At 44.3% G+C, this 26,319-nt stretch overlaps 1 protein-coding gene across 5 annotated transcripts in view; it reads right to left on the reverse strand.

The window, feature by feature from the left end:
• RORA (RAR related orphan receptor A) overlaps positions 1-26,319 on the reverse strand; it is a 344,549-nt gene that overhangs the window by 47,685 nt on the left and 270,545 nt on the right. Inside the window, exon 1 of one of the 5 annotated variants that reach the window (XM_061347591.1) lies at positions 16,020-16,308. The exons of the other annotated variants lie outside the window; for them this stretch is intronic. Within the exon in view, the coding sequence (XP_061203575.1) occupies positions 16,020-16,050 (31 nt within the window). The 5' untranslated portion in view covers positions 16,051-16,308. Of the gene's footprint in view, positions 1-16,019; positions 16,309-26,319 lie in introns of those variants that run through there. 5 annotated transcript variants of the gene reach the window in all.

The raw sequence follows: 26,319 nt of genomic DNA on the forward strand, positions 1-26,319 counted from the left end.
CCATGTACACGAGGCCCTCAGTGCCATGGGTTAGCGACGGACTTGGCAGTGCTGCGGAATGGTTGGACTTGATGACCTAAAGGTCTTTTCCAACCTGGCTGGTTCTATGATTCTATGACATGAAAGACATAACTGTGTGTCCTGGGTTCAGCAGTAGCAGTCATTTTTCTCTTTCTTGGTAGCTGGTGCAGCGCTGTGTTTTGACTTTCAGCTGGGAACAGAGCTGAAAAACGATGATGTTTTGGTTTGGCCAAGGACTCTGTGGGCCTCATGCTCTGCCAGGGAGGAGGGGAGCCGGGAGGAAGCAGAGACAGGACACCTGACCCAAACTGACCAAAGAGGTATTCCATACCACAGCACGTCATGCCCAGGAGGTAACTGGGAGTTACCGGGAAGGGCAAGACTGGACTGCAGGGTTGGAGGAGGTATTGGTTGGTGCTTGGTTGGGCTGGGGGGAGCAAGTTATCGGTTGCCTGGTGATGGGGTGTTGTATTCTCTTCCCTTGTCATTTCCTTTATCATTACTATTACTGGTGGTAGCAGTAGTGATTTGTGTTATACCTTAGTTACTAAACTGTTCTTATCTCAACCCGTGGGAGCTGCATTCTTTCTGATTCTCCTCTCCGTCCCTCCGAGAATAGGGGAGGGCAAGAAGGGGGGGGAGTGAGTGGACAAGCTGTCTGGCATCGGTTAAACCAAGACACTGTGACTGTTACAGGCTGTTCAGGAGTCCAAAGAGCCTTTGGTGATACACCCCGTGCCCACTGCTCTGCGGTGGATTCCAGCCCACTTCACTTCTTTCCACTCCTGCCACAAGCCTGTTTCTGATGGCTTTTACTGGGTGAAGTTCCACCAGTACATTCATGGTGCATGGCTGCCTGGAACAGCCCATTTCAGATGGCAGCAGGACAGAGCATCATACCTTCTAAATTGGAGGTTATTTTTCTCAACTAGGACTATTTATGCAATGTCCTGAGATTCAACAAAATGCCAGACTAACTGCTGGTTACCTAATAACTAATGACATTCACAACATCTAGCAGCGCCTGATAAATTGTGTAACCAAATTAAGTTACCCTCTCTGACATTAAAACCAGTTATTGTTAACAAACAATGCCTTAAAATATTTAGGAGGGTTCTTTAATTCAACTGAACAATGTACTTGGAACTACTGCGATGGCAATAGGCAGGTAAACACAGACATGCTTATTTTCATTCCTTCAGTGCTACAGGAATTTTCTCTTTAAGAATACAGGGCTTTGGTTTCTTTTTGTGCTTTATTACTATATGCTATTTTGCCCTGAGTAACAACATAGTATTTAGACTCAACTTCTTTTTATTGCATGGGAATGCCTTTTATTCTTCCAGGCCATGCTAAATCATCTTTGATTAGGTTGTTTAAAGACCTGATCTTACCATGAGAAAAGTATCATTCTGAGGAGTAGCAATAAGCACAGCTACACTGAGACCCCCGAATTCCTTACTGGCACATATTAAAGGAGGGATATTTCTTCCACAATACTCTCAGGAAGGTACTGAAGAGAACAAGCTCAGCTTGCCTGCACTCAGTGACAGTAACCACTCACACATGCAATGCACATCACACAGGCATCTCTGCTCATGTGAAGAGAAATACCAACAGGATCTGGAGGTCTGGAGCAGCTTTGCCATGGAGCCAGAGAGAGCTGGGCTGGTTCAGCCTGGAGAAGAGAAGGCTCCTTAGGGGAGACCTTAGAGCAGCTCCAGTGCCTAAAGTGGGACTAGAAATAACCTGGAGAGGGGCTTTGGAGAAGATCCCCTAGGGACAGGACAAGGGAGAATGGTTTTAACCCGCCAGAGGGGAGACTGAGATGAGCTCTTAGGCAGAAGCTCTTCCCTACTGTGAGGATGCTGAGGTGCTAGCACAGGGTGCCCAGAGAAGCTGTGGCTGCTCCATCCCTGGCAGTGTTCAAGGCCAGGCTGATGGGGCTCAGAGCAAGCTGCTCTAGTGGAAAGTGTCCCTGCCCGTGGCAGGGGTTGGGTCTGGATGAGCTTTTAGCTCTCTTTCAACTCAAACCGTTCTGTGATCTGCCACACCAACCTCATGGCCACTTGTTATGACCCAAGCTAAAGGATGACTTCTTCCTTTACATAAGTCTTTGGGATGACAGCTGAGTTTTGAGAATAATTATAAAACCGTAACAGAGAGTAGAGATTTCCCTCACTATTCAGATGCGATTTATGAGCGTTCAAACTGCTTGGGACATGACAATGGTTTCAAAAAGAAAAAATTAGAAGGTACTTAAACCTAAATGAAATTCAAAACTGCTTTCTACCGACATTGTTTACAATGGGCTTAATTATTTACAGGACAAAACCACCCCATTGTAGAGCTGCCTGAATTTTTGAACAACCAGTAAAGGGAATAAAATTGAAAATCTTGTTTGTAAAGCACCGGATTAGCTGCAAGCAATCTGGGTTTTGTCTCCCTGCATAAATCTCTTAGATAGCTGGATCAAAGTAGTCCTTTGTGAAACAGACACTTTGCTGAGATTTTTGGAGACGTAGAACATTTTCCAAAGTGAAACAATTTTGGTATCCAGCTTAATACAACTTTGAAAGCATTTTCTGAAAACTGGAATTAATTACACTTAAATTTAATTCTTCTCCCACATTACATTGGGTGATTACATTTGAAGTCATGCTATGTAATTTCAATTATTAAGGTGCTTTTACGCTAGAAGTAGATAAGAGTCCTCAAAAACTGTAAAACTTCCACCAATGAAAATGTGCTTGCCTAACAAAAACTTACCCCAACGGGGAAGTAACGCCTTAGTCAGTGTGCAGCAGTGCTCCTCCTGGGAGAGAGAGAGCTGTATGCCAGCTTTAGACATGCTCCTACAACTTTAGGCTCCAAGGAGACCAGTTGTACATCTGTGGATGTTGCCCATTCAGAACCCTCATTCACATGTCGAGAGATCCCACCCACTGCTAATACAAAATCTGAACTGAGCGCAGTTGCCACATCGCTAATAACACAGCCACAACCCAAGAGCAGAAGTCGAGCTACACAACCCCTTGTTACTTTTTGTTGGCAACTTCCCAAGGCCTTTTTCAGTTCATTTCAATGGTAGGGAGAGGGGAAGTACTGGAGGATTTCATTTTGGGATCTTCATTTTAAGCACTGCTGGCAGCTCTCCCTCTGCACGTGTACACACACTCTCTGAAATAACAAGCTATTAACATGACAGTTCAGGTATTTTAAAGGTGGGAAAACCAGTCTCTAAAGAGTTCATTGTTGTTTGGGTTTTTTTAATTCAAAAGTAAACTCTTTCAAATGTTCCTTCCATTTAGCATATAAATTGAATCCATTTGGTTAGTCTTTCTAAAATGTAAAGCTCTTGTCTCTTCCAAACACACCCTATGCCAGCTAGCAGGCCAGGACTTGACACACCTGAGTGAGGAAGCCTCCACCTTCTTTCAACAGCACAGTACAAACACGTCTGCTGTCAATTCCTCATGGCAAGGTACACACACAGCCACTACATTTACTTGAGAGCAACGGTCACTATCTACCACCAGTTATCAAAATTTCCTGAGAAAAGACTTGATTTCAGTGTGTTGAGCATCCTCAGCTCTGCCCAATGGCCTTGTGTGCACAACTGAGCACTATTAGGAAGACTCAGGCATGTTGCAATGTCCAGGCAAAGCTACTTAGCTCATAAAGCTCTTCAAGTACAGCTTATTTCTCCCCATCAAGAAGGCGAGGCAACAGATATAGAAATGGGCCTCCTTAAAAATAGCTGTGTTATATTTTTCTCCAAACAGAAATATATGAACCTATTTCCTTTGTAACACCTTCCTCAAATCACCAAGAATTAACTTTTCCCAAACACCAGGAGCTCCTTCTTCCTCCTCGGCACTGCAACCTATCTCGGTACATGTACTGTGCCAGGAGAGAATTCTTTCTCCAGGTAATGGTATTGCAATGGGGCAGCAGCAGCGGATTTGATACGAGTTTTAAAAACACACGTATTTCCAGAAGAATAATTCATTCATGTACCAGCACACCCCCCTCTCTACACACACAACTACTGCATCTCCTTGCAGGAATTCTATAGAAGGCCCTGACTTTTCCAAAGAGATAATTACAGACTATGCACTAACAATTATTTTTGGGTCTCAAGGCAAGACAAACATGGCACAAATCAGTGATCTGTTTCACATCTCAAGCAACCATTTCAAATGTATTTAAAGCACAGTATTAGCAAAAGGAGCATTTTAACAACACTTAACCTGACACGGTTTTAAAAATACAAGACTGTATTCTAGGGAACTATCAGAAGATCATCTTGAAAGTGGCAGGGAATACTGAGACCAGTAATATCAAAAGTGTTTACACCTGTTTCACTGGCACATGAAGGTGCTAAGCACAAGCCTGAGCCTTCAGAGTTCCCCTTGCCCTGGCCTTCAGGACAGCTTTGTGTCCTTCTTCCACAGGCAAACGCTGGTCTCTCCTGAGGTGCCCAAATTGTTATTTCAAGCCTTGATGTTGTTATGTAATTCCCAGCAGCGCTTCTTAGCCTTTCACATCCTGACTTCTGTTTACTGATGCACTGCTTCTGTAAGTGTAGTAGCACATCAATTAATTATACAGTAGTATGCCTAAGCAGGTTTCCCCTGGGTTTTTACAGAAACCCTTTGTATTTCCTAATTATTCCACATGATTGGAACTATTTTTATTACTGCAATAAAAGAAACAAGAGTCTGCTGGCAATACTGTCTCCATGAAGGGTGAAAATGGTATTAAAACCATTGAGCCAAGCACACTTGAACTTTGGGGAATTCAGATTTAGTCTGGACTAACATTTTCATATACATGTAAGCCATCAGAACGTACAGACAAAAACCATATAAATGAAGAAGAAAGACTGGAACTGAAGAACTGAGGTGACCTACTTTATACTTTATACTAAAGCAGATACATTCAGATCAATCGCAAAGTCTCTACTGCCTCCAACACAATGTTACCACCAGTTGGCCAACAGCAGCCCAACAACTTTCTGTGATCAGTTTCTCATGCCCTGATGTGTTCTGAAAGAGGACGTGTGCTCTAGATACCCAAGACCACCCTTCTTTAGTTCTAAGGCAGACATCCCCAAACTCCCTCATTAATTTAAGGAAGAATTCAGGACTAAAAAGCAAACAAAAATAAACCAACTAATCAACCAACCAAACCCTCCCCCCAAAAGCCGGAATAAACTACTTAAAGCCTGAATCCGTAAAAACACATCCAGCTTCCACACTGTGCTCAGGAAAACAGTAAATAAAATCAGTTTGCTGTGCCAGAGCTGGTCAGATTTTTAACTCAATAGTGCTTTCTATTCAGAGGGGTCATAATTAAAAATACAAATAGCTGTTAAAAGTGTTATCCTCAGAGACTCATCGAAGAGTTGATGTTGGAAGGCACCTCTGGAGATTCCTTGGTGCAGCCCCTGCTCAAAGCAGTCAACTACAGCTCAGGGTTGCATCCAGTCAAGGTCTGAGTATCTCTAAGACATGAGACTCCTCAACCTCTTGGGGCAACACGATACAGTGTCTGACCACAGGCATAATAATACCTAAAAAAAAAAAAAAGCCCAAAGTAGACATTTAGCTCTCATTTATGCATTTTATATATCTTTTGCCCATCCTCGGCAATGTCACACACGAACCTCCTGCCACGGCTCTCCCAGCAGAGCACCACTGTGGACATGGCCTCAGCTCAGACGCTCTTACCCAATAGCATTGGCAAGCCTGGATTTGGAGACACTGCTTTAAATCTTACTCTTACCTATTCCCTAAATCAGAAATGAAGATGTGCCAGAGATAATTTCCACATTATGAAAGCAGCTCTCTCTAGCATTCCACAGGGACCTGTCTGAAGAGCTGAACTGTATCTCTATACAGTTGCTTTTGCCCCGTATTTGTTCTTTGATGTACAAATATGCTACAGACTAAGTGGTGATCTCTTTGATGTTGAACTTTTATACTTTATTGCAACTAGCACACTTACAAGAGAAGCTACCAGTCATTTCCCCTTCTAAACATTCACATTTCATGAGGCACTTGCTTTATGAGTCAGATTTCTTAGTAGCTTGTTTTCAGAATTTCCACAAGAATGGTGCTACTCTTCTGGAATAACTTGATTAAAACCCAAGACCCAATCAGGTTTTTCAAGTATTACAAATTAATACCAGCATTAGCTAATACATCTGAATGTATTTAACACAGGATAATTACCTAGTCAAGTAGGCATTTCCTAAGTTTCTTCTAGACAATTCAGGCGGTGCCTGGACTCTGACAGTGACCAGGAGTAGCTGCATTGGGAACAATGGAAAGCCAAGGCAAGCAGATGTTGGTACCTCTCTGGCTCCTGTGCCAGCCTCCAGCAGCTCACAGTTCAGGGGCTTCCAGAGGCAGCCTCTGCAGAACAGCTTTTCATAATGCAGAGTGTACACATAACATTTCAGACTGACAATACCAAGGCAGATTAAATTACAAAGTTAGTTACTTTTGTGACAAAACACTAATCAATCTTGGCAGGAGTAACGCTATAAAGTGCAAATTTACCACCAGGGCATGCTTGAGCTGCCAGTGTGAGACACACAAAGGAGTTTCCATTCTGAAGCATTCTTACAAGGGCTTTTAAATCAACCCTAACAGCAGAAATTCTTCGGAGTGAGATTTTTGCCACTCAAAAGGTCTCTGCTTTACAGTGACCTTTACGTTTGGCTGGTTATCCCTTCTGTAAGTATAAACATGGGGTTGAGAAGGAAAGCATCAGAAGAAAATTAGAGTATTTTGGAACAGCGACAGGAAGGAGGGAACGTTTCCCCATACTGAGCTCTAGGTTTCCACAACACAATCAGTACTGATGCCCCTCTCCAAGCCAGCTAACTTAAAAGCTGCATCGTCAGTGTAGCAGCCAGAGAAATGCACTACTTTGAACATTTTAATGCCAAAGATTTTAAATTGAGGAAACCATATTATAGCTTATTTATTTGTGGCAAAAGAGAAAAAGAACCTAAAATGGAACAAATTTGTTACAGATACTGTTTCCTCTTTTTCAAAAATATCTAGCAGCTCAGTGACCAAAAGCATGTTAAGAGGAAGTCACCCTCGAAGAAGGTTGCACTCCAGGCATGCCGAGGGCTGCACCTCACCTTCCTGGCTGGGACCCGCGAAGTTATTCCCAGAGATACCAGTAGATTTAGAAGAGATTTGGTTAATTAAGAAGAAATCCTTCCCTATGAGGCCCTGGCACAGGGTGCCCAGAGAAGCTGTGGCTGCCCCATCCCTGGCAGTGTCCAAGGCCAGGCTGTACAGAGCCCTGGATGACATGGTCTAGTGTGTGGTGTCCCTGCCCATGGCAGTGGGGTTGGAACTGGATGAACCTAAGGTCCTTTCCAATCCAAGCCATTCTATGATTTGATGATAATTAGAGCCAGTGGTAGAAATACCATAAACATCCCATCCTGAGGGCCTTTTCAGACCCAGACAAAACTTAGTTCTCAGCACGCACCCACATTCTGTCATGCAGTAAAACAACCCACCAAGAAAAAGGCAAGGGTGAATGAAATATTGCTTGTGTGACTGGCAGTTTTCACACAGAGTTTCCACCAAAGCATCCTGTACAGGAGGCAGGAGAGAGGATTTTGATCCTCCCTGATCAGGAAAATCAATCCCTTGACTGCTCCAGCCCAGATCTTTTCCATGCTGCCGGCTGCCAGGGTGCTGCCAACTGCTGCTACTATTCCTGCTATCATCAGGGAGCATCTGAGGAGGGAGGAATGCTCACAGGCCATTTAAAAGGCGCCTATGTATATGAGGTTTCTCAAATGAAACATCTCTGGCTCTTTAATTAACCTGTCTGGTTTTCTTCATTATCTGTTGATACAAGAATCCATCCAGCAGTTATGCACATCTTTATGCACTCACATTTTAAGCAAATACTTCTTTTAATTCAACAGTGCACCCACGGCACTAGAAAAACTCTACCCAAAGCTGCACACAATGCACCTCCGTCAATCTAACAATTGCAGGGAGTGTCCTTTTGAGGGAAAACAAAACTGAGTGTCAGCTCAGCTACTCCAACAGTCACCAGCAACCTGCCCCTCTTCCATGGTGTGACCCTGCAGCAACAGGGGCAAACACACCTCCAGCACCCCAGAGTGCTCCAGCCTGCCAAACAGTAGCTTCACTCACATTTGTATTCACCAAAACTGGTTAGTAACTTAACATCCAGCTTGCAGACATTTCTACAGTGAGCTGGAAGGAGCTAGTCCAAGGAGGGGACAAGCCAGTGGCAATCTACAAAGAGCAGTTTTCTGCAGTGCAATAGACGTATTTATTAATTCCCACATTGAGCTTGAAGCAATCACGATAGGTTTACTAGAAAATGTGTATTTTCCCACAGCAACTACTCTGCCAAACTGAACACAAAGATGAGCTCATTAATTCAGCTGAATGGAAAAACGCACCCATTATGAGTAACATTGCAGTTGATGAAGGAAGAGAGCAGCTACTGCTGCTCCTGTCAAGTAGTAGAACAATTTATACCATCCAACTCTAAGTCAGAACTGAAGCATGCAAATATCTGTGTACAGAAAGGGAACTCTAAATGTTCTGATCACCAGGGATCACTTTTCACCAGCTTTCTACACTCTACCTAGACAAAGAGCTTCAGGCAAACAGGACCTGGGGCTTAGAGAGAATTTAACCTTCTCTTGGGGTGAGAAGATGATAAACGACACTTCCATTCATGTCCCATTAGGCACGGGATGAGGCAGAGGAGGCTGGACAAGAGTCAGGTAAACACAGCCTCACGTCAGTTTTAGGCATGCTCAATGCATGGCATGGGATCAACTCCCAGGACCCTTGGCAGTCTCACAAAAGGTGCCACATGCAGTGAGAACTTGATTTCCTATTGGATCATGTAAACTGCACTAGGTCTTACACAGCAAATGACACCTGAAGGGAGAAAATTGCCAAGTCAATCCCAACTTCTCCGGGGTCTGGAGAAAGAGGTGGAAATTCAGTATCACAAACACATGCCTAAGCACAGCTGTGTCCCCTTTCAAACTGAAGCAGAGACTGAAAACCTGAGGCCCTGCACACCATCCTATCCCCACTGTTCCAATCCATCTATTCTGAAACCCTGACAGGCAGGCACACAGTCCATGGTACTGTCAGACAGACAAAACTCCACCTTGAGGTCCCTTAAGTTTTAAAGAACATTCTGACCAACCCTCTGTCACAGTGCATCTGTCTGTGGAAAGATTTAATGTCACTTTTCCATCTCCTCATTTGAGAATGATCAACTTCTTCTAAAGTGCATAAATGGAGAGTCATGCAGTTGGCTTTATGAAGCTCCTTGTCCCAGGTTTCAATGGCAATAAATAGCCCAGTATTTCAAAGAACACAAACATTACCCAATAATTACGTGGCTGATACCCTATAAGTATGCTGACTATTCTATTTGCATTGTTCAGAAGTGAAGAGGTTAGACTTATTTACATCCAAGTAGCTTTAATTAAGCGTTGAGATAAATGCTCTTAAAATGAAAGCTGGGATGATTATACCTCTCTCAACACTGATTTTAGCCTAGATGGCTATGTACCTGGGATGACAAAAGGCCCAAAGGCTGGAACCACACAAACACAGAAGAGCCACAAGCTGCAGGTCCTGCATCACTCCCAACCACACAAAAAAGAAAACAAAAATGCAATGAAATTGTGACCTTGCTGAAGCCAAATGTCTCAGTGTAGTGGAGCCAAGCTGCATGTACAGAGCAGCAGCAGTGCGGGCTCTCACTAAGGGGAATTGCACCCAGCCACATTCACTAACAGCAGTGAATCAATGGGCTGTGTTTGATGGTGAGGCACACCGCCACAGTGCCATGGAAGCCCCACACTCCTTTGGGGGGGGACTCTTGCACTTGTGAGAGTTTTAGATGCTAGAGAGGCACACCAGAGTGTATCCAAAGAATGCAAGGAGCAATAGCACCTCAGAGACTGTAACTGCATGGCTGGGAACAGCTCCAGCTTTGTGTTTCTGAGCTCTACGCAGGCACACAGCCAGAGGTGGCAGGGTGCACGACAGAAGCCCTAACAGTCACAGCACTGGGCTCAGGTTTTCACGGATACCCATTTGCTCCTGTCAGCATGAATGCATCACCTGCCCCTGACACCGGCGAGGAAAAGGGAAGCAATCCTAGCCGAGTTACATCCTCCCACAAGCACGGAAGCTGTGTCGACTTCAGTGGAGCCGGGGCATGGTGAGGGGCTCTCCCCAGCACATCGCCTTATCCAACTCCATCAGCACGCTCCCCACTGCAGCAAACCCCAGCACTGAACCGGGGAACAGCACAGCACCCGTGAGTCACTCCCTGCTCCTCTCAACATGAGGCGCAGGTACCCGGGAAGCAGCCTGTGTCTGCCCCCTGCTCGCAGCCTGAGTTCTACAGCACTTCTGAGCGCCTCGAGCAAGAAAAGGGGAGAAAACTCAACCACCAAACCAGGCACAAACCCCCGCGTAAATTCAAGCCTTTGCTAACCACAGGCACTGCTCCCTCCCAAACAGTATGAAAGGTAACAAGAAAGTCCACCTGCCAGGCCCCCTAACAAGGCTTTCTGCTTCAACTTTTTAGTCTGCGGGTGTTTGAAGTTCTTTTTTCATCCATAAGCAGAGGTCTGCACTGTACAGTCACCTTTATCTCATGACATACCTATTCTGGGAGGACAGAATCCTCCCACCCCTCTTAATCCTTAGTCCAAAAAAGAGAAAAGAATAATCTTCAAGAGGGAACAAGAAGCATAGGAGACATTCTGCCCCATTAATTGTTTGCATACCTTTTAGATATCAGTCCTCAAGGAAAAGACGGATCATAAAAGGAAAGAACTCTTGCTTGCTTGATCTCTGGAGTTATCAGCTCTAATTGCAAACTACAGCTTACAGATAAATACAAGAAAGATGCATATTCATTTTTTCCCTCTCACTGCAAATGAAATAAACCCGAAGAGAACATCATTCTACAAACCTAGAACACCTTACCTCATTGGAATGCAAATAAACCAAAAACCAACATGCAGCATCTCAACTTCCTCTAATGCTAGATAGAGAACTGCAAAGTCAGGCCAAGCTGCATGCATCCACTCAGGAGAGACAAAAAGACTTGCCAGTTTTGATTTAGTACGTATAGTTTAGAAACAAATACAGCAATTTAGAATTGTTGTGTAGCGCAGATGAAATACTAACAATGCCAGTAATTAGTACATGATAGTGATCGTTTCTACACTGCACTTTAGGCAGGAGAAGCAGGAAAGATGATTTAAAACCCCTTAAGGTTAAAATGTAGTGCTACATCATCCCAGGAGGAAAAAAAACCAACCCAACAACCAAACAGGCAAGGCTCTCTATAATAGGGAATGAGTAAAGAAATCAGTCTTTCTTATACATGCTGGGGAATACTTGATATAAAGAGGACTCAATTCTTGACAGAGGGCTCTAGACGCTACTCTCTAATCAATGCCAAAGCAAACATTCACCTCCCCACTGCAGAGCCAAGCTGCAAAGCTGCAGGCCATGACCCTGCATCACACTGAATGAGCTGCACCTCCTCCTGACCCATCAGCTCACTGAATAAAACCTGAAGACATTTCCTATTTCTGCAAAACCCTCAGCCCAGACACCAGTGAAGCTCAACTACCCTCCTCTACAGCCTTATTCCTTCAGGGAGGTTTTATCTGTTAAGGATACAGAAATCCTTGCATGGTGTCCACAGACCACCTCCACCAAAACCATCAGTTTTGCCCCAGTTATTTAGAATTATCTTAGAAAAATTACTGTAATAAGTATATTGTAATAGTAATACCAATGTAAAAATACTGTAATAATAATGACTGTATTGCCAAGCCAGCTGGAACAGGCTCACCCTTTTAGCTAAGAGCTGCATCTAAATGTAAAGAGTTTGATCTAGTGAGATGTTCAGCACCCACAGTTTTCGCTGACTTAGAGGACATAAGGATTCTCCATACTTGAAAGGAGTGTCCCCAACTGAGACTTGTACAGACGCATGCAACCGCTTTTGATTATCACCAACATAAAGACAGGTTTCCTCTTCTTTTATTTGCAAATCTTGAGAGTCTTTCAAAGGGCCTGAAAAGTGCATTTCAGCAATAAAACTCAAACCAATCTTAACCTCCGAATGTGATGCAACAAATGTCTTAGGTACAAGAACGTCATTCAGATCAGTCGTATGAAATTAAAGCAGCAAGAAACCAGCCTCTCAGCTAGCAATTCCAAAGGCCAGATTCTGTTAATGTTTAGTCAACACAAATTCTGTACAGGGTTTTTGCTAAATTGGATTTAGCTTTCAACAGTGCCACGGTGAAGGCAAATTTAAACCCACTTCACTTTGTAAAGAAACTTCTTTTTTAAACCTATGGCGAGATATTTTTCCATAGCCAGCTGTTTACTGGTGAAAAACAGAGTAACTACCAAGGTGCTGGCAGGCTGCTGCCAAGCTGCATGACACAAACCACGGCAAAAGGTCAGGCTTGATGGGCTCGGAGCAGCTCACCCGCAGGAAACAGCACTGCAGAAATCCCGGCCGGCTCTGCACAGCCTGGGTCCAGCGAGCCAGAGCAGGGAGGTGGCTGCAAAGCAAGCGCTGCAGCTCACAGCGAGGGAAACCCCGCTCGGCTGCGGGATCGAACAATCAGGTGCACTAATAAGGAAACCAACAGAGTCTGTTCCCTTAAATAGGTACTTTTATATGGTTGACTTTTCATTCAGAGACTGCGCCAGTTGGAAAACAGGCTGTGCTTCCCACAATCCAAGCACAGAGCCCCAGAGCGAAACAACCTGCCTTACAAACAAGTAACAACTGATTCTGCTTGTCCGGTCAACCCTCCAAAAAACAGCAGCATTGCTGATGTCCACATAGTGAAAATCAGGACTAGTACCTTAAATTTTTCTTTGAGAATAAAAACACCGAGGAAGAAAAAGCTTAGAAAATTTACATCTACCTCCCCACCAATCTCTATCTAGAAATATCCATATGAAGGACAGTAAAACTAGTGCTAAATTGATCTTCATACTTTATAAACTCATCACTATACTGACTGCTTCTGTCCAGGCCTTATGACAGTACAGAACAAGCACTGCAGCTCTCACCAACCCCGAGCTCACTCATCCCTGCCTCCCTGCAAAGTAGGTACCATAAAATGGTAAAATAACACACTTTTGAAGGTAGCTCCCTCCACCTTGGGCTCACTTCCAGTAATGCACGAGCATGACAACCAAATCCATGTTTCCACTCCAGCGCAGAGTACTTGTTCACCAATTCCGAGCACTTACTACTATTCTCCTTAAGGCAACCTTGAAGATTCTGCCAGTGGAGGCTCTCACAGGAATAAGCTTTGTACCAGTGAATATGCTGACAAAATGATCTGATTTCTTTGTAAACTTTTACTGGTAAGGACGTAAAATCGCACTCTGCCTTCAAATCTATCAGCTGGTTAACTAGCCTGCATGTTATGAACTGAGTCTTCTACAGACCCACAACAGTTAATAAATAATGTTAAAGCACCCAAACACTCAGTCAATTATAACTTCGATGCTTCACCACTGCCGATTTTCTTAGAAACACATATAACACCTCCCCTTCCTCTCTGCCTGAAACCAGAAAGCTGCATTTCTTCTCACGCAGCCTGTCTTAAGGCCATGTCCAGCCTCTTCATTGAGCCAGTCTGCTTTCTAGCTCTTAGTACACCAGTGCACCTATTGGTGTGCTGCTGGTTGGCCAACATTTTTACTCACTCAAGCCTCTCTATAGTCTGGAAACCTAAGGAGTCCCCAAAATGAAAGCAAGCCCCTTTACCAGAACAGTATGGTGCATGGAAAAAAAACCCCTGCAAATCTATTTCACATTGTACCAATTTGGGCTCCCTGAACAGCAACAGAAAAGGAATCAGTATCCTTCTTTTTCACTTAAAAAAAAAAACAACTTAAACAATCCAATACAGAAATGTGTAACATCCCATGTTTTCCTGCAGATCATAATTTTCTGCATTTTAACTTCAGAAGTGTAAAAAATCAGAAGAGGCAGAAGATGCCATCACAGCTCTGAGAATAAATAAAATATTCCGTTCATCATTTTATGCTGCTCCCTTGTCCCTTTGAGCTTATAGAAAGCTGCATTCCCCATGCTACTTGTCTGCTTCTCCCAAACTACAAGCCTGGACTGTGGATCTATTATCTGATGGCAGGCAGAGGTCACTTTAAGACAAACAACACCACACTTCCTCCAGCTGAACCCTGTCCAGCAAATTAGAGAAAGATAAGAGACCAAGAAAGTTGTTCAATGCACTAGAAAACTAAGTAGGATGAAACAGGAACGCAACATACGGCACCTGTACTCGGTAAAACAGACGGACCCAAGCATTTTTATAACAGAGCCCTTAGGAATTAAGACTTTAAAACCCAAAAGCTAGGCTCTGCCAAGATGCTACATCAGTGTAGAAATGGGTTTAAAAGTCCCAAAATAGTAAATAAAAAAACAAAAACAAAAAACCAAAAAAACAGTATTTCTACGTTGAACTCATGAAACCCGAAGAGCCCTGCCTGCTCTTTCACCTGAGCATATACAAGGCAGCCACCCCTCGCCACAGTTTCAATTTGTAGACTTTCCTCCCTTTATTTGTTGTTTATTTGCTTTCATAGCTCTAACGGGCCTATGAGGGATATCCTGAGAAATTCTTAAAGAACACGTGGAATCCTGACTGCTAAAACACCCATGTCACAAACCGCATTTCTTTTGTTACAGATGCAAGTACCTGAATCAACCCGATCACATTTTCTTGCCAAATACGTTAGCACGGCTAATGATTAATGAACACAGCGCTTTGCTTTTCATCCACAGAGGCTTCTCTCCCAGAAAAAGAAGCCCTGCCACTGAAAATTCCCGTGGCTGCTACAGGGGCACGTTACCTGCTGCTCCCGCGAAGTGGGGAGGGAGAAGGCACCAGTCTGCCTGAAGCACAGATCAATCTTCTCTTTCCAAGTATTTTTTTCCTTTTTTTTAAATATAAACTTACCAAAAAAAAACCCCCAAAAAAATATTTTAAAAGGTACAGATGTAGTATTTCGGGGGAGGGGGCATTAAATCCAGGTGTCCACAGTAATACTCTTTAGATTACTATGAAAGACTGCTGTATTTAAATAAAATGGTTATTGACTTTAGATCTTTTAACAGATCTATGAAACCGCACAGTGCAAAGTTCTATTGTGGACCTGGTTTTATTGAGCAGCCGGGCAGCCAGAAAACACACCTCTCAACTTTGGATTTCTCACCTAAATCTTGGTTTGCCTCTCCCCGGTCTGACCCTGCCCCTCGAGAAAATCCCAGCTTTAAGAAAAGAATCAAAATCTCTGAGTAGCTCCGATTCCTTCTTTTACTCCGAAGTATTTGCAAAACGAGCAGCTGCCTCTTAAGACGGTATTTTAGCCCAATCGGTACCTACAGGATGCTGCACGTTCCTTTTCCCTTTACTGAAGACAGATCTCACAGCACGGATTTTCCACACGGGTGAGCGGAGGGCTCAGCCAGCTCCTCTCCACGTTAATCATCACCTCTCCCTCCGAAGAGCCGCAGCTGCAGATAAGCTCTTACCCTCCAACAGTGTAAAGTGCAGCGGCTCCGCGGGCTGGTTACCGCTCCGCTCCCCGCCGCCGTCCCGGCGCTCACGACAAGGACCGAGCCCCCCCCTATCGCTCCTACAAACCTGCCCCCCGTCCCCGAAGCACCCGCACCGGCACCTCCACGGCCAACAGCGCCCCTCGGCCCGGGGTTCCTGCAGGCCCCGGGGCCGAGCGGTGCCACCGGCGCACGGAGCGAGGAGGCCACGGAGAAGGGCAACTCCAGCCGGCCCCTCCGCTCCCGGGCCGGGCTGCACTCCCCGCCTTCCCCTCGGCTCGGCTCCCGCGGGCCGCTCCTACCTTTCATCGCGGCGAGCACAAAACACATCATTTGTCAGGGGCGAAGCGGCGGGGAGCGGAGCGGAGCGCGGCGGGCAGGGAGGCGGGAGGGGAGGCGGGCCGGGCCCTCGGCGTGAAGCACCGCTACCGCCTCAGCAGCAGCCGCCGCCGGCCGCCAGCGCAGAGCCGCGCCGCGCCGCCATCCCCCGGCCCATATGAGGCTCCATGTGACCCGCTGACATCAGGCCGGCCCCGGCCCCCCGCCTTGTTTACACCGCCCGCTCCCTCCCTCCCTTCGCTCCGCTCCCGCCCCTGCCGGCGCCGAGGGGCGGGCGGGCGGTCACGGGCGAGTCCGGCCCAGCCCCGCGCGGCAGCACCAGCACCGCCCCTGCCCCAGGCGCGGGGCCCTGCGCTCCGCCGCCGCTTAAGGCTGGGCTCGGCTCGGCGCGGGGACACAGGGCTCCGCACCCGGCGCGGGCCGCTGCCGCCGGGGACACCGAGCGCGGTGGCTGCGGCTCGGCCGAGCGAACTGAGAAGGAACGGAAGGGGAAGGCTGGGCGGCGGGTCCGTAACGGCGCGTGCGAGACCGAGCATCCCTTCTGGAACAGCCGGCAGCACCAGCAGCGCCCGGCCCCTCTGATGAAGTTCAGCCCCCTTTCCCCCAGGGATTTGTAAGTGTTGTTTTAAGTAAAAAATAACCGTACTGAAGCTACCTCGTGGTACGACACGACTGCACACTTGACAGTCGAGGACCTGATCGAGGAGAACAGCATTTACATTTTAAATGTGTCTGGTGCTGGGTTCATATTCTCTCAGGATTCACTCGGACCGCATGAAGCATTATACCAGGGCTGGAGATATTTTCATGTGCTCTATAGCATCAGCTGTGACCATACTGTCAGCTTGTGAGATGGAGTTTTGCATCCCTGAGACACACATGTCCACGCTACAGAGGAATAGTGCGAGACTGAGAACAGGAAAAACAACCTATGGGAAAAAACCCAGACACTGGTGAAAGTTGCATTAACAAACCCAAGATTTTTCCAATTCCTGCCTCAGCCACTGGAAGAGAGTGTCACAAAACAGAAAGCTGCAGAGAAGCATCAATGCCTTCCAAGCTGTTTAATAGGGGTCTGAATATAACATCATAATCTGATTAGATATATAAACATTTAATGCAAATAAGAGAAGAGAAACAAACAGAAGCCAGAGGAAGCATCTTAGTGTTTGAAACAAAGCCTTTTATTCAGAAAAGGTCTTTATGAGACGAGAACACTGAAACAATCTGTTATTAAATTGGCCCCTAATGGCTAACGAGTTCTTAATGCAGGATGATAATATTTAAACATGCATGCTTCAGAGCTATCCAGGTGTACTGACCATTTATCAGTCCAGCCATTTAAGTCCCATGAAAGCAAAATATTGTTTAAAATCTTACGTATTTCAAAAATTTCCCAGCCGTAGTCTGGTGCACTAGTGTAAATTTCGCATGACACCTTTGACATGAAGCTTCTGACTTGGGGTTGTCATCCTTACCTACATGAAGCCATTCCTACCAGTAACACTGTATGTAGAGTGAGGTACTGCTCACAGTGGCAGCTCTTGTCTCAGAGGGGTTTGCGCTCACAGTGGCTCATCCACAGCACATGTTGTAAAGCTGCAACATGCTGAACAGAGACGTTACAGAACACCCTGGACTGAATCAACCCCCACTGATAGCACTGTTCAGAGCTCTCAGAACCTGCACAATGCTGCTGTATACACAGGGGCTGGCTGCTGTTTCTGCGGCTGTGGGCTTTAGATAGACACAAAACTTGCAGCACGCACAACAGAACAGAATGATGTCTTAATATACTGTAATGAGGAGTTAGATCGTTGTAAACATTTCACTCTGACACAGCAAGTAATGTCAGACCTATGGCTTGAAAACTGTCACAGTCCATTAGTGCTAGTTGTCTTGTCAGACATTTAACCTTAAGGTACACAACATTACATTATTACTGATCTGTATTTATTTCCAGCCCAAGTGGAATGCAACTGGTAATCTGGAATGACATCTGATGTGCTAAGCGGCTTCAATAATAAACAGGCAGCACAGATTTTGTATTCTAACAAATGCCTTACAACAGTTGCTTCATAAGATTGTAGATTGGTCATCAGGCACTTTAAGTGAGAAGAGCATACTTAAAATAGTCTATTATTTGGTGTCAATCTAAAGCCATCTGCTGAGTGACTTTTGGATGTATAAACACATCCATTCACACTTCAGTTTTCTGTCATCATTTGACTGCATACAGAGAATTCAATTCAAAATCCATTTCCTCCTGATTTACCAAACTATTGCAACACCAAAAGTCTCGCTCGAGTTCAAACACCATCATCTCAATGACAACACAAAGGTCACGTACCTTCCCAAGAACGCTTAGCTCAGTGTTACAGTTCACTCAACACGCAATTGCTCTTGCTGGTTTGTACAACAGGGTTTCATTTGACTTGTATGAAAGCTTCCCATTGCCAAAGCTTGTACTCTATTGGTTTTGTTTCTGAAGCATATGGTAAATACCTGCAAAATACTGCAAGACTGTGTATACTCTTCAGAGGAGTGAGAAACTACACCTCAGTTACACGTGGTTCTTTCTTAGATTTCTGCATCCAAACACCTCCTGAAGGTGTCAAATCTGTGTATTAATGGTTCAGACTAATTAGCTGTCTGGAAATTAGACCCTGACCACAGCACGTGTTTGTCCTTCATGCCACCTTTGCTTCAGAAAAGGCAGTGGCTGGTCCCCAGGGATGGCCAGGCCTGATTCTCCATATCCAAGTCAGCATTGCTCCCTTTGCCCAGTGTGCTGCTTACTGACAGAGCCAGTGCTCTGGCTGGGGCTGAAGGATGCGGGACGAGCTCCTGCTTTCCCACACCAGGTAATACCCATTGAGGCAGCTGCACTGAGACCTGAGGCCTGCCGCAACTGAGGAAAGCCACAAGCAGCAAGCAGCTGCTACAGCCTGAACTCAAATTCTAACCACACTCAAACATCTAGGAGTGGTAAACATGAGACTGCTAGTTCAAAGATGCTAACATGGTGTGTAACCTTATCAGGTATCGCTCCATGTTCTATCCTCATAAAAGATGTTCAACTCATGAGCCTAACCACAAGCTCCACTACAACTGAGAGAATCAACTGTTTCTAGGAACTCATCAACATCTGCTAGGCAAAAAAACCCCAAACCAAACTAAGAAAAGAAAAAGCGTTAAGAGAAAGGGAACACACCTATGTTAGCACTAGTAATTGGGGTACCAGTGAGCACCCTAAGTACAGGATAGAAGCTACCTCAGCCTCTTTCAAACCTGCTGAGCAAAGGATTGAATTTAGCTTCCAAGATGAACCAACTCCTAACTACTTGCTCAAACACCTCCCCCAACAGAAGTAGTTTAAATGCAACTAATTAAAGATGCTTATGCTGTCCTAACTTGGAACACGAGTGGAGAGCATTACTGCAGACTGCTGGGTTCTGTTCTGTACGCTTGCCTAAGTGAAGCTGCATTGTTAGGTTTAATTCAGAGAGAATTTGAGGCCTCCTCATCATCAAAATTTAAGATTTGAATGATAAATATAGGATGTATCCACCACCTTCCTTCCTTTTATAGCATAGAGGAAAAAATGCTCATGAAAGAAGAAAATGTGTCCTGTAATAACCCCCTGTCTGAAGGAGGTATAACCGCACTGGGTTGTTAGGAAGCTGTAGAACCACTATGATGCACAGCGTTTACCCAGCATTCTACCACTGTCACATACACAAAACTGCATGCAAATCCTCTTGCAGGGCCATGACTGCATGTTGCATTCTCCCGTGGAGAGGAAAACTGCTTACTGGAACAGAAACATGATACAAAACATTCCAATGCCTCGTCCAGAGCCTCCGTGTTTTCAGCTTTAGCACATACGGCTTCTTCAGTTTGTTAAAATGACCTAGAGCTAAGTTTTCCACATATGTTTTTGCTTAGAAAGAAGAGGGAGGGCTCAGACTCCCAGTATAAATTTACATAATTATACATATTTGTAATTGTTTTTACTTTTAATTTTCATACACTTTTTATGAAACAAGTTATTCAAAATGGTCAGGGAATCTTGTATTGATTGAAGGAGATAGCAGTAACATTTAGAAAGGTTCAAGCATTTTTCAGTATAGAAAATTCATTTCCTATCAACATTTAAATAGCTTCTCCTTGGAGTTAAAGGTAGCCCAGAGAAGGTGGCAGCAGCTACCTGGTAAAGGGGGAAAGCAGGCAATACTGGAAGTGAAGCCCTTCTTCAATTGCAACCCAATCACATGTCCTGACATCAGGTGAAGTGCTCAGCTCCCGGCTCCTATTAAGGAGGCAGCTCTAGGTGTATCAAGAGTTTAAAACACACAACAAGCTCCAAGCTTTGAAAGCTGTGTTTTTGCCTTTTTGGCTTCTTGCACAACAATGATCACACATGAAACCATGCAGTCATTCACACCAGCCTTGTTTACCAAATACAGCCAAAACAAAGCGTAGGAAAACCGCAGCTCTAAGTAATACCTAAAATACAAATCACAGTTCTGTCCACCCTACTGACAATCACTTTTTAAGGGGTTTCTCACTGGTATACACAACACCCACAAAAAGATAATGGTTCTTTCTTAACTCATTTTCCCCTCTAGATTTAGTGGTATTTTAATCTTCATTTATTTCTAGCCCTCCAAGTAGCACACTGTTGAAGATGAATCTAACTGAGGTTGTCCTCATTAAATTGCCTCTTTTTCATCTATTTAAAACTGCTACTATGCTGACCCTGCAATCATTCCGTTTTGCTCCAGACAAAATGCCTTCCTAAATTCTTGCTGAGGAGGTCTGCTTTCGTGCAGCGTGGGCCTGCAGCTATACGTCTTAATCAAGCCATTTTATACTCTACCCCACAGATTCCAATTAAGTGCATTGCTATCCACAACGATTGAACTGGTTGCTGTGCTTTGCCAAACAGCTGCTGCAGTTCTGCACCCAGTGAAATTAAGTATGAGTTGACAAAAATGTTCTGAGGTTCATCTGGATGAAAGGTAAGTTCCAAAGTCATTACCGTCAGCTAGGCATGCTGTTGGCAGTAAAGGATTTTAAAGACCCAGTCAAGTGGATTGTCACCCGGTTTCCTCTCACCTTGAAATCGCTTGAAAGGATATTTGCTGCTTTTCAAAATGTAAGGCAACAGCAGAGCACTTTTGGAATTAAAGTGATTAGAAAGATGATATTATGGCCAATTAATCATCTGCCACCAACTGCAAGTGGGTCCTTGAAAAGATTACAAGGTTATCAAGACATAGATCAAACCGGACTTAGTGACATCTCCCTTTTCTCTACAACTAAAATGGGGTTACAAAGTTACTGGTATTGGTCATTTGCAGAAGAATTGCAATGCTCACAGGGATGCCCTGTTTTCAGGTATTCCCACTGAACGGAAAATGAGAGATAATAGGATTGCCCTCCGCCTCCTTGCTTCCCCCCAGCAAACTGAGGACTGACCCGACCACTTTTTCACATTGTTAGCCAGTTACATACCAGGGATAAGTAATGGTTTTTCCCTGAGGCACATTGATCAAATGGCAGTGTCCTGTTTCTTTAATCCTTGGGTTTCTCTTTCTGTCCTCTCTTGAATCATTAAGGATGGCCAAGGCAGAAACAAGGTGGTAGTGAGCAGTGCGTGAGATGAAGCCAGGCAGATTTCTTTCTCAGCATCTTCCTCACTAATGTGTCTGGCCAGATGCAGCACCAGGAAGGAACCCAGTGGTTTTCTGGCCTGAGGAATGGCTCAACAGTCAAGATGATACAGGCATATCACTATCCCAGTGTATCCTCTGCCACTCCATATGCCCTAGGCATTGACAGCACTTTACTCTCTTTTATTTGCTTTCTGCTTATGGCACATGCTCTATCTGTTGACAAACAGAATGCTTAAGAATAACCAGAGAAATGCAAGAGTCTGCAGTCTACAACCAGCCAAACACAACTGTCCCTGCTGCCTGTAACTCTGGAAACTATGTCTGAGTCACAGTTGCCAAAGAACAATTGAAGCAGTTGCACGTATGGAGATAAGGGCTAAGGATTAGGATGCTTCATCCATTGAATTTGCCCTGTGCCCCCTTCCACATTGAGCAAAATTAACCTGAGAAGGTGGAAGTATGACAACATTTAAACAGTTTTGTGTCATGCCTACTGTCAAAACTCCCTTTTATGCTACACAAGACCAGCAAGGACATTTTCCCTATGTTCAAGAATGTGAGCTTTAGTGGGACAAATAAGCATTGCTGGGCATTCAGAGAACTAATATGGAAATTATTCTTCTTTCATGGAAAACAGAAGCATCTGTCCAGTCAAGCAAACCAAGCAATGATTCTGCATTATGAAATACTCTTTTTATAACTATTGACATTTCAGTCAGTAGTGCCGCACGTCAATAGTGGTTTTATTGCTCACATTTAAAGTACAGCTTTCAGGACAGGATTCATCTAAATTGACATTGTCTGATTGGCAGCGTATTTCCTGCTCCTGTGAACATACACATTATTTATGCAGCTTCGCACTGGAGAGTATTTGTGCTATTATGAGAAAAAGATTAAGATCTGTCACATTTTCTATGCAAAATACAAGCTTAGAACCACACATGCTTTCTAAGACAATTCAAGTCCTGTTTAGGCCCCTTTCCAGACTTGGTCTTCAAGCCACAGCTTACGTGGGCTTCCAAGCCTGCCTCTCTCTTTTCCAGAGCAGTACTTCACAGGCAGGTGTGGAACACTGCACAACCCATTTTCTCCAGTTTTTCCTCAGATGAATACTGAGCTCCAGAACAGAAATACTGGCAAGTCTGACCCGCCCTCTCATCACAGACTAGCAGAACGCTCCTTATCTCTCCTATTCCTCACTTCTTGGCATGCTGACAGTAGCTGGCAAACTGTTTTTCACAGATCAACTGCTATTGTTCTAATGAAACTTAAGAGCCACTACAGCAACCTTCACTCGCAATGCCCTCCCCCATGGCATCATTACATCCTTAAAATTATCAGAGAAAAATCATCACTTTTGTTACTGTTAGTGAAAAATAAATGGCAGCTGATTATGGCTTCTAAGGCTTCACCTTTAAGGACAACAAACTTTCATGATCTATATTGTAAAGTCAGTACACCCTCAACTATTGTACTCCCAACAAACAAACCCCTGTGTACCTACTTAGAGTGACAGAGAAATGATGGTAACAGTTCCTGGGCATGAAATCCACACAGATAATTCCTTTGCATAATTCTGATTATTAGACATGATAAAGTGACACTGTTGAAGAATATTACGTTTTAGTAGAAGCAAAATAATAAGATGATTCACTCACAAAGGAAGGGAATTATTTGCGAGCAATGTTTTACTAATAATCTCCAAGTGTAGAGGAGAACACCTGCACAGTACTATCTTTAACAGAGGAGAGAGCAGTATTCTCAGCTGATGAATCTGATTACAAAGCAGAGCATATAGGGTACAGACCACCTATAGGGAATGATCTATTGCTTCATATAAAACCTGGGTTTATTACCTGCATTTGTATTAATTTAGCTCGAGACAGCATTTTTTCATCCTATTTAGAAAGCAAAACAGGTAGAGGAGCTAGAAAACTTCTCATTTTCTATCTGGGTAATTTAATCTGAGCTACTACCACTTGCTTGATAAGAGTATTTTTAAACTCATCATTTAAAACTCATTAGCATACACCCATCTCACAGAAAAGAATCCGCCAAGCATTTTTCACATAGGCACATCATTTCTGATTATTTCAATTCAGTTTTAAAGGATCTTTGACAGGGCTACTGAAAGGCTTGTCAAAGAACAGGGAAACATTATGACATTCTTTCCCCATATCCCTTTCCAGAGCATGAAATATGAGGGACACTTCTAATAGAATCAAGGCTAATTTAAGACACCGTTAATCTTTACTGCAAGGCTGCTAGAGCTGGGGAGGTTACCTCTGGCACACGGCAGCTCTTCTTCAGCACACATCTGTAGTCAGGTTCTAACACGCACCCCAGTTATTAAAAGACAAAATTCTCGACTCCAAAGCAACTGTATTGCCAGCATGTGTTTTACAAGCTGCAATGAGCAGAGACACTTGAATTTCAGTGCAAGTTGGTGAGGGTTTTTTTTTAGGCATCCAATAATTTAAAAAGGTATCTGCCGCTTTTAATCATTCTGTTCATTTTTAGCTGAAGGACAAAGAGCATTTTTATTTTTTTTTACTGACTGGAAACTGCTTCCCCAAAATAGTATTTTTGCTATTTTGAGAGAGTCGCTTATCTGCTCTCCAGCAGCAGCAACCAAAATTGATCCGTATTTTCAGTTAAAGTACATCATCAGTGAGGCCACATCTGGAGCACTGCGCCCAGTTCCAGACTCTTCAGCACAAGACAAGGAGCTACTGGACAGCGGTGGGCCATGAGGATGAGCAGGGGTCTGGAACATTTGGAGGAGAGGTTGCAGGACCTGAGCATATTTAGTCTAGAGAAGAGAAACCTGAGAGGAAATCTCATTAATGCAGATCAGTATCTCAAATGTGGATGCCAGGAGGATGGTGCCAGATTCTTTCAGTGGTGCCCAGCGACAGGATGAGGAGCAATGGCCATAAACTCAAACACGAGAAGTTTCACCTCAATGTAAGGAAGAAAGTCTTCACGCTGAGGGTGGAAGAGCACTGGAATAGGCTGCTCAGGAGGGTAGAAGCTCAAGGTATGTTAAGTTTTTCTGTGTCATCACCAGAATTACAGCAGTGAGAAGAACCTCTGCAATTCACTGATCAACGTGACAGACTGCCCACTGCTGAGGTAAGACCAGAGGAGGGATAGAAACGAGCTCTTGTGATGATGACTAAATGGCTGCAGTGTGCTGAATGAACAGATGATCATTTTTTAACAAATCTGAGATGAACAGAAGCTGAATCACTTCTAATGGAAGAACTGAAGAAAACTTCAAAAGGAGGTGAAGAACTCAAGTTCAGAGATACTGATGGGATCTGCACCAAAACGCCGAGAGAGAAAGCTTCTAAGCACTGCTAAAGATAGTTAATTCAATACAAAAGGAACAGAAATTCATATCAAATAGTTAAGAGAGCTACCAACATGAAATTGCTAAGGTAGGGCAACCTACCTCAATGACAAAACCAGAAAGGACTCATGCTATTTTCACCCAGAAAATCATAATCATTTCTTCTTCACAACCTTCTGCTTAATGATTTTGAAAAATCAAACAGAAGTATGATAAAAATCAAAGGCTATTGGGCTCAAAGCAATTGCTTAGATAACATTTTCCTGTGGCACGTTTCTGAACAATATAAACCACTAGCAACTTTTTCTTTGAGAGAATGAGAAAATACAGCATTCCTTGTGACAGCTTTTTGACTCCTGGTATCTATGACCCATCTGCTGTGTTTCCATCCAGTATGAAGCAAAAAGGAGGCAAGTGGCAAACGGGAGCTGGTGCTGACAGAACCTCGAGAGCTCTGTACTCAGAATCAAGCACACTACAGGAATGCTCACCAAGGCACAGGCCAAAAGAGACATTTCCAAGAACTAGCAAGTCTCTGCAGTTGCCCTCAAAGCAAGGGATGTATCAGTGCCTGCGGCAAAGATCACCTGCTCACACTCTGCAGTATACTCTAGATCCAATAGCAAGGCTACCCAAACCTTGCTATTAGGGCCAGCCTGTTCAGTAACTGTTTTTGATGTTGGAAATGGGCATTTTTCCACAATATTGGAGGGAAAAACTGGGGTAATTCTGGGTCTTCAGTATCTCTGCATGCTTACACAGCTGGGTCTTGAAGTCCTCTGGGAAAAGGAGAGACATTAAATGCCTTAACCAGCCTCTAGAAACTCCTAAAGATGTCTGAGGGGAAGGGTTACATGAAGGGAGGGGTAACTGCTCCAGGGGTTTGACAGCCCTGTGCTCCTCAGGGCTCCAAGCCACTCTGGTCAGAAAGCATCATCTCCTTCAAACAGCCTCAAAGGGGAGCCCCACGGACACTCCCAACCCACAGCAAGTTTTCAGGCGTGCACTGACCTGTTACAGGAAAGATTCACCATTCCAAAGCCCTGGATGTTTTACTTCTTTCTTTCTAATCTTGCCTTCTCTTTTGTTTCATCTATATAGGTGTTAGCCTTCCCATACAGCACTAAAGCATTTATTCTATGTTAGACTTCTTTTCCATTTTAGGCTGGTACTCCGCAAAGAACAATATGCACAGTTTCATAAGGGGAAATGAGTGCATTATTTTTG

This window comes from Neopsephotus bourkii, unplaced genomic scaffold (genome assembly GCF_033783945.1).
Source record: "Neopsephotus bourkii isolate Nb327-2 ecotype Australia unplaced genomic scaffold, CSIRO-AGI_Nbou_v1 NB_318, whole genome shotgun sequence".
NCBI lineage: Eukaryota > Metazoa > Chordata > Aves > Psittaciformes > Psittacidae > Neopsephotus > Neopsephotus bourkii.